A 9,043-nucleotide genomic window follows, 5' to 3' on the forward strand; every position below is an offset into this window, starting at 1 on the left:
TTGCCTTGCAAGCAGCCGATCCAGGACCAAAGGTGGTTGGTTCGAATTCCGGTGTCCCATAGGGTCCCCCCGTGCCTGCCAGGAGCTATTTCTGAGCAGACAGCCAGGAGTAACCCCTGAGCATCACTGGGTGTGGCCCAAAAACAAAACAAAACAAAAAAAAAAAGGAGGGGGAGAACTGAGTTTGGGGCTGCACCTGCACCCTTTATGTGAAGTGCAATGCTTCGAGGCTAATGAATTCTTGAGGTAAACTTTGCTGAGTACTTCTATCCTTGCCAACCTGGAATCAAACAGAGACCATGGCTCCTTCCAAACTGTTGGTGGGGAGGGATTAGTTCCCTCACTGCAGACTGAAGCAGTTCAAACAACTTCTGGAATATCTACACTATGCAGGGGCCCAGGACAACTCCCCAGCCCTCAACCCCAGAGAGGATGGATTGGGAGTGGGGTGGGAATCAAACAGGAAGGCAACAACTTGGTCTCTGTTGGGGGTCACCTCCCTGTCCCCCCAGATAACAAGTCTAGACCCCAACTATAAGAGGATGGCCCAGGCATGCCTGGGGCTCTAAGACCTCTAACAGGAAGGAGAATGAGGGCAATCTGAGTGAAAGATTGGGCCAGCCTCCTCTGCACCCCCAAACACCCATTTCTAAGACACTGTAAACATCACATTTATTTGAAGTCTTCAAGCCTCAAGTACAAAGTACAGGACAGCAGGGCTCTCCCTCATGCAGCCCTGAGTCTGGCCCTGTCGGGCATGCAAGACAGAGCCTGTATAGTCACAGCTGGATACGGGCAGGCCCTAATCTGCCCTCCCCACCCAGAAGGCAGCCCCAGTGATCCTCAATTCTCCTGCTGCAGTGACCTTTGCTTGGTCCTGGCCTTTCTGCTGTGCTCCTCTGCTGGGACAATCAGACCTGAGCCACATGCTTTGCTCCTCCACAAGCAGGCCCTACTGGGCTGCTTCCATGGGCGCCATCTTCCTTAGGTCTGGGGCCATACCAACGCAGGGTAGGCCTGGCTTTCCTTGAGCTGGGTCCACAGCTCAGGGCAGGGCCCTCTGCAAAGGCCTGGAATGGCAAAGTCTTGTCCAGAGAACCAAGGCCAGTGAGAAAGGCAGGACAGCCTGGCTCAGCATCTCCCAGACTCCTCCATGTTTCTTGGCCTCCTCCATTTACTGGCTCCTGCCTGGGCCGGAAACGGATACACAGTGCAGCAGCTGGGCCGCCTCTTCCAGGACCGTAGCCCCTCTGGCTTGATGCTTGGTGAGGGGCTACTTCAGAGCCCTGAGTACAGCCTCCAGCTTCATGGCCACAGCCAGGTCACCCTTCACCTTCAGCCGTCCACTCATGTAGGCACCCAAGGGCCGTAGCTCCTGGCACAGCAAGGCCTGCAGGTCTGCCTCGGTTATCTCCACCACCACATCGGGGACGCAGTCAGGTACTCCCAGCCCCACCCGCCCCTGCCCTGTGAGGGAAGAAAATATAATTAGTGGGGAGCTCGATTGGGAATGGAACTAGGAGGCAGGGGGAGAGTGGGATGGCAGCCAGGAGCTCAGTCTTGGATAGTCTGGATCTATTTCCATCCTGACATCCTGGTAACCCTCACTCACTCTTGGGCTCATGGGGAAAATGTGGGCCAAGACCTGGGGACCCAACACACTCACATGCAAGCACACACCTGCACGTATGCACACAATCAGCACACTGAGTTGTCCTGCTGACAGTAGAGATATGAGCTCAATGACCAGTTCTGCAAATGGTATCTGTCCCGGGCTGCTATGATCCCCCTATCACCCCCTCTATGACTATAGGAGTGAGGAGCCCAGGAGGATGGGACAGGGCAGTGGGTAGGAGGGCAGGGAGCATCACCTGTGGTGAGGTCCAGGAAATAGATGCTCTGGGAACCGCTGGGCAGGGTGACGTTGAACTGGTAGCAGGCGCCAACCTGGCTGACCAGTGCCTCCGACAGGAAGGGTCGCAGAGCAGACAGCAGCCCTTCAGCCACCGGCTGCTTGGGGCTGGGCCCAGCACCTGTGGGTTGGGCCGCTGGCTCGACTTCACTTACCAGCTCTAAGGTGTCTGCAAGGTGCGGGGTTGGGAGAGAGGTGGGAAGGAGGCCATGAGCTAAGGTTCCCTCCCATAAGCAGATGCCAGGCTCCTCTGCTGAGGGTTTGCCCTGGGGAATCCCCATAGCCCTTTGTGAAGTGACCCCAGCCAGCCTTAAGTAGAAAATGATTTTCTGGGGGCCAGCGAAGGTATCTCGATCATAAGGCATTTATTTGCCTTGCAGCAGTGAGGCCCGGGTCCAAGTCCTCACACCAACCTCCCAGCCAGAAAAATAAAAAAGGATGATTTTCTGGACACTGCTGCCTCTGGCCCTCAAGATACTCCTAGGGACCCCACATTCATAGATACTAGGGTTCTACTCAGCTCTGGACTCAGGGGCTCTGAACAGCTGGGCAAAGCGTGCATTGCATAACAAAGTCCGGCTATAGGGGGCAGGTAATTTCACCCATGTCCTCAGGTATCTCACCTGGCCCTGGAGGTGGGGTGCCTGCTCCCCCTGAGGACAGGCTTCCCCCAAGGAAGTGGAGGGCCAGTTGCTGGAGGGTGCTATCCAGGGTAGGCCCTGCTGGCCCATCTGGGGGCGGCTGTAGCACTGCCTCCACCGCCAGCTCTACACGGTCCACCTCCAGACCCCAGGTTCTGGTCACATCGTTGATCTCCAGCTGTAGGGCAGTGTGAAGAAGAAACGGAATCTTTTCAACCAACTTTTCCTGGAGCAGCCAGGCACTGGGGGAAGAACTATGGGAACTCTAGGATGGGTAGGTGGCCAGAGCACCTGAGGGGAAGGTGGGGGGGCTTCTTGACAACCCAAAACAAGGTGAGCCACAGGTGAGTCGATGGGAGAAGTAGGGCCAATTCTAGCTGCAGCCCACGGTGCCCACTGGATCACTCCAGTGCAATGGGACACAGAAGATGCTCTTTTTGCTGGGAACAAAGAGCCTTAGGGTGTGGGCCCAAAGAGTCTTGCCTCCTAAAAATACCCAGTGGACCCTGGGCTGGAGGCATAGAGGTCGGGAAAGATGCTTTCAAACTGCAGGCCCAGGGGTTGTGAGTTGAGAAACAGCTCTGCACACTATAGAGACACAGACATACAAAACCCCACAGAGCCTGTATGGCACTGGCTAGGGCTAGGGCTCTGGTGTGATGCCTGCATGGACTATGAGCCAGGTGTGAAGGATGCAGGAAACACAGATGTGGAGACAGGTCTGGAGGGATGCTAACTTTTCTTCCCCCGAATATATTTTTATGTTTGTTTTGGTGCCACAAAAGAGATACTCAGGGGTTACTCCTGGCTCTGCATTGAAGAATCACTCCTAGTAGTGTTTGGAGACCACATGGGATGTCAAGGATCTAACTTGGTTGATCACATGCAAGGCAAGCACACTACTGGTTATACTACAGTTCTAGTACCAGAGTCTAGAAAGGAAGGAAAGTGGTTCATACAGTGAGGAGCACTGGAGAAGTACAGTAGGGAACAGCAAGAGGAGGTGGGTTCCCAGAGCACCCCAAATAGGAGGACAAGCACCCCAAGAGGAGGATGTCTTGGTACCTGGCAGGGGGAAAAGTAGATGCAATGGGGGAAGCTGAGCCCTGAGTCTACCAGGCACAGAGAGGAGGGAGAGAGAGAATGGTAGGGGTTAGGGAGAGAGAGCAAGAGAGAGAGCAAGAGGAAGAGAGAGAGGGAGAGAAGGAGCAAGAGAGAGTGTGAGAGAGCAAGAGAAAAGGAGAGTGAGAGAGAGAGCAAGAGAGAGAAAGGAGGGCCCGGAGAGATAGCACAGCGGCGTTTGCCTTGCAAGCAGCCGATCCAGGACCAAAGGTGGTTGGTTCGAATCCCGGTGTCCTATATGGTCCCCCGAGCCTGCCAGGAGCTATTTCTGAGCAGACAGCCAGGAGTAACCCCTGAGCACCGCCAGGTGTGGCCCAAAGAGAACAAGAAAGGGAGACTGAGAGAGCAAGAGAGAAAGGGAGAGTGAGAGAATGTGAGAGTGAGGGTGAAAGCAAGAGGAACAGAGAGATAAGGAGAGAGATGGAGAAGAACGATTGAGTGGGAGGGAAAGAGTGGGAGGGAAAGAGAGAGAAACAGCAAAAGAGTAAGAAAGAGCAAGATCACAAGTACTCCAGCAGGCAGGAGAAGGTACATGAATGGAGAGGTAGCACAGGAGAAAGCTGGGGGCCCCTCTGCAAAGAGTAATGGGGTGGAGGGGGCACTCATGGCGAGGAGCTGCCTACCAGGAGCTGGTCGCTGATCTTGAGCTTCTCCATCTGGATTTCCCGCAAGGGCCGCTTCAACAGAGCCTTAGTCATGGCGTTCTGGGCTGTCATGCGTGTGGCTGTATTGAGGTCCTTGATGGTCATCACCGACAACACTGGGTCCCAGATGCGGAACTGGACATCAGCCCCCACAGAGAGCACAGCCCCATCCTTTGAGGTCAGCTGTATGTGTGTTTGGGGGTGGAATGTCAATGAGGAGGTGCCAGGAGTGGGGCTGTGGAGAGGTCAGGCCCACGAAGACTCCTCCACTTAGTCCAGCTCCACAAGGCAGAATAGGGTCCCCAAGAGAATGGGGTCAGCCACAATGTCCTCAAAGCCACGATGCCTTCCCCACCGCCAGCCTCAATTTCCTAATCTCCTCTCCAGTACTCCTCTACCCCCACCTCGGGGGTCTTGATACACACTACACACCTGCCCAAGCCTGCCTTCCCTCTGCCTTACCTTGCAGGGAGGAACATTGAAAGCTCGTGTCCTCAGATCCACTCTCTGGAAGGAGTCGATAAAGGGCAGAAGCAGCACCATGCCAGGACCCTGCGGGGTACGGATGTGGCCCAGCCGGAACACAATCATCCTTTCATAGGTGGGTACGATCTGAACACAGAAATAAGGGAAAGGACCAGGAATGGCAAGCTGAGGACAGTGGTGAGCTGGAGGACATCTGTTTAACTCGCTCCCACTTTTGCCTTTTGCCTGGCCAGGAGGGATCATACTAGGCGATGCTCAAGGGCTACTCCTGGCTCTACACTAAGGGATCATTCCTGGCAGAGCTCAGGGTAAATATGGGATGTCGGGGATCAGCATGTAAGGCAAATACCTTAATAGCTGTATTATCTTTTTGTTCTCCCCTCCTACCCCGTTTTTGGGTTTCTGAGCCACATCAGGTGGTGCTATAGGTTTCTTCCAGGCTTTGCACTCAGGGATCCCTCCTGGCAGTGCTCAGGAGAACAATACGGGGTGCTAATGATTAAACCTGGGTCAATCATATGCAAGGCAAGCATCCTACCTGCCTCTCTGACCTATCTCTCTGGTTCCTTCACTTCTGATTAAGATAGGGAAACCAAGGTTCACAGTGGCTAAGTGATCTGCTCAGAATCAAGATTGTACAACTATTCTGAAAGAGTTCATGCTCTCAGCCTCCACACAGTATTTACTTAATCCTCATAGAAATGTGGTTGAGAAGACACAACTTAAAGCAGAACATGTGGCCAGAATGTATTTAATAGCAATCCCAAGGAAAGGGCTTTACCAGCAAGAGATCCCTGAGTTCTCAAAGAAACAAAAACATCCTGAGAAATACATTGAGAAATGAAGACCCAGATAGGCAAAATGACTTGCTCAAGGTCACATGGTTTTATTTTGGTGAGAGGTCATTTTATGAGTAAGAAGCCAACCCTTCCTAGGACACCCTGCTTGACCATCCCAAGCCAAAAGGCTTTTGTTCAATACTGGCAGCTGCCCTGGTTGCCCTAGAGAAGCTGGTGTTCCTACCTGCATGTTTAGAAATTCTAGGCAAAAGGGCAAACGGAGAGCACTGAGGAGCAAGGAGCCACTGAAGGGGAAGGTGGGCAGAGTTCCCTCTATTTGCAGCTGCCTTGTTAGACCCAGGTGCATTCCTAACCTGTCTCTGTGCTCTTGTCTTCAGATGCACTTCACACACACAAACACACACACACACACACACACACACACACAGGAAATAAGGCCTGGACACACACAGCACACACACACAGACACACAGGAAATAAGGCCTGGACACACACACACACACACACACACACATACTCACACACCTTCCTCGTTCCTCTCCTCCCTCATTCCTCTCCTCCTGGACACACACACACACACACACACACACACACACACACACACCCCTTCCTCATTCCTCTCCTCCTGGATATACACAGCACATGCACACACACACACACCTTCCTTGTTCCTCTCCTCCCTCATTCCTCTCCTCCTGGACACACACACACACACACACACACACACACACACACACACACACACACACACCCTCCCCCCTCCCTCGTTCCTCTCCTCCTGGCACGAGCCCTGGAGGAAATAAAGCCTGGATTCCTATGATTCATTATTTGCTGGCCATTTCTAAGTTAGCCTCAGCCAAGGGAGGAAGACTTGGCAAAGACATGTGTCTACACCTTAAAGCCAGCGATCAGACCACAGTACGGGGGCTTCTGGGAAGGCTTGTTTCTCTCACCCAATGGCATCCTTTAAGACTCAGGGCAATTCACTTTCCTCACTGAAAGTTGGGAATAGCCCATCTCTGCCCAGCCATTTGGGACAAAGGTGTGGTAATACAATATTTAGGGGCACAGAACAGAGGAAAGAAAATGTGTTCCTCAATGTTAACACTGCCCCACCGACTCACCTTTAAGGCAAACCAGCCAGAAACGGGGAAGGTGACCAGCAGCAGCAAGAAGCCCAGGAAACTGATGATGCCATGGCAGAGGCAGGAGGGCCAGCTCTGAGGTACATCTGAGGACAAGCACAGAAACAAGTTAGGAATGCACCTGCATTGGACAAGACGCCTGCAGGCTGAGGGAACTCAGACCACCTTCCCCTTTAGTCTCCTTTCTCTTCAGTGCTCTCAGTTTGTCTTTTTGCCTAGGACTCCTGGTCCTGCAGGCAGGAGCTATGCAAAGATTATTCCCCCCTCCTCCACAATGAAGCCAAATAGACCCCAATTCTACCCTCACAAAGTCCCCATCTGCTAGGCTGGAGTCACAGAAGCTGAGCTTTCAGTCCATCAGATGTTCTCTCATCTGTGGGCTATGCGGAAATCTGATTTATCCTGCCGCCCTATGTAGGCACAAAGCCAGGAGCACCTGGACAAAACTGGAAACACCAATTGGTTTGAAATGGATGTTGTTGCTGGCCATGACACAGGCTGGACCAAAAGACAGTGAGCTCATGTCCGGTCATCAGAGCTACAGGTGATGCCTAAGATGCTCTCTCCAAGCTCACAGTGCTTCACTCCTCTTTGATGCCTTAAACAGGTTACACGTAGTTCCTCAAGACAACAGTCAAGGTACCAGAAGAAGGCCAAGATGGGAGTGGAGATCAGAGCTCCAGAAACTGAGTCTCTAGTTCCATTCTTTGCTCTCCAGTGACCTCTCAACCTTGGGCAGGCACCTCTGTTCCATCCTCCCAGGAACCCCAGACCTTCTGGCTCTCCAACCCACCCTTTACACATTGACAATAATAACAATAGAAAATACTAGACAATAAAAGATCCTACTGGGCCCCTTCAGGAAAGGAACCTCAGGCCAGAGACAACTTTCATTAGACAAGGGTCAAGGAGGGAGCAAATGACCCAGGATCCAGGGTCTGGGTGCCAGTCGGCAGAAAGAGGAAGAATGACAGTGAACTACCAGGTTACTGGGTTTTAAGAACAAATCAGACTGCAAAGAACAAAAAACGGGGAGATGTTTAGGCTCTGTCTGGGTTTCCAAGGCAGCAAGCAGTCTCCAGGAAGGCCATTCTGCCATTTCTTTGCAGCTGATCCCTGTCTGTGCCCAAACCATAACATCTTTCTAGGGAAAAGGACTTGAGAATTCTGAACACGCCTAACAGGCTGATTTTAAAAAAATCATAAAGAAATACAATGGAGAAAGGGGGGGGGGAGAGGTTTTTATTGCAAGCCCTAAAGCTCTAGCGTTCCCAAGCAGGGCGGGTCCTCTTTGGCACCCCATGGGCCAGGGATGCTCCAGGCCTGCTCCAGGCCCGACCTCACATCACAGCGCTTCCCTCTCGGTCCTTCTTGGGAATGCAAGAGCACCGGGTTCGGGTGTGCAGATGTCGAGGGGATGCTTCACCCCCCCAAACCCCAGTCCGCAGTGCTGGGAGGTGGCCACTCACCGGCCCCTGGCCCCACGGCGCCCCGCACCGGGGACACGCAGCCCTTCTGCGAGCCCAGAAAGCCGAAACTCGACTGCTGGAAGCGGTCAAAATCCCCCAAGGGCAACGCCCGGTACCCCGATCTGCCAAGCATCCTGCAGGACCAACCACGCCCGGCGCCCCGCGCCCAGCACAGCTGCAGCCCGGGTCGGCCCCGCCCCTGCCGGCAGACGTTTCCGCTTTCGCCCGCGGCGTGCAGAAGCGCGCGTGCGCGGGCAAGGGGGCGGAGGCACAACTGCTTCCGCTGATGTACAGCGCCTCCTGCCCCTGGAGGACCGAACTGCGGCTTTGCGGAGTGGAAACAGGGTGGTTTTTGGTTTTCGTTTTCGTTTCCACCCAAGTCTCTCTGAGTTTCTTTGGCCTTAAGAAACTAGAAAAGGGAAAGTTGACTTCGTAAAGTTGACTTGATTTCTTTCCCCAGTATTCCAGGCATTTCGGGAATGAAAGTTCCCAGTTTCCTCCAATTCTTATTCTGGGATGGAAATGGAGGTAGTGGTGGTGGTGATGGTGGTAGGGTCCAGTTTAGAGTTAGGAAATGATCAAGAAATAATCCTGCTTTGCATCCCCATGGTTTATCTATAAGTGTCTGGCATTGAATGGCTCTCGAACAATAGCAGGCTCCACAATATGTTTTATCCAGATAGGAGAGCTGCTAGGGATCAAAGAGATCACAGGTAGGGCTCTTTCTGACTGACCTGGATTTGATCTCTGGCAACATACGTAGTCCACTGAGCACAGTCAGGAGTGGGTCCTGAGCACAGCCAGGTAAGATCTCAAAGCAAAAC

General features: G+C 53.1%; 1 protein-coding gene across 1 annotated transcript; it reads right to left on the reverse strand.

Moving 5' to 3' along the window:
* Window positions 1-1,227: 1,227 nt before the first annotated feature.
* Window positions 1,228-8,446, reverse strand: STOML1 (stomatin like 1). Its single transcript, XM_049778144.1, has 7 exons — window positions 8,220-8,446; window positions 6,730-6,836; window positions 4,782-4,931; window positions 4,299-4,502; window positions 2,536-2,731; window positions 1,872-2,081; window positions 1,228-1,467 (listed from the first exon to the last, which is right to left on the reverse strand). Exons 1-7 carry the CDS (start codon window positions 8,350-8,352, stop codon window positions 1,274-1,276), a joined length of 1,194 nt encoding a protein of 397 aa, XP_049634101.1. The 5' UTR covers window positions 8,353-8,446; the 3' UTR covers window positions 1,228-1,273.
* Window positions 8,447-9,043: the final 597 nt, after the last annotated feature.

The sequence above is a fragment of the Suncus etruscus genome, chromosome 1 (genome assembly GCF_024139225.1).
Source record: "Suncus etruscus isolate mSunEtr1 chromosome 1, mSunEtr1.pri.cur, whole genome shotgun sequence".
NCBI lineage: Eukaryota > Metazoa > Chordata > Mammalia > Eulipotyphla > Soricidae > Suncus > Suncus etruscus.

Excerpts from the sequence above, each read along its gene's own strand:
- STOML1 (XM_049778144.1), bottom strand. The coding sequence starts at position 8,352 with ATGCTTGGCAGATCGGGGTACCGGGCGTTGCCCTTGGGGGATTTTGAC. Across the intron at positions 6,837-8,219 it reads CGCCGTGGGGCCAGGGGCCG|ATGTACCTCAGAGCTGGCCC; the intron begins GTGAGTGGCCAC and ends GCTTGTCCTCAG. Across the intron at positions 1,468-1,871 it reads TTTCCTGGACCTCACCACAG|GGCAGGGGCGGGTGGGGCTG; the intron begins GTGATGCTCCCT and ends CTTCCCTCACAG.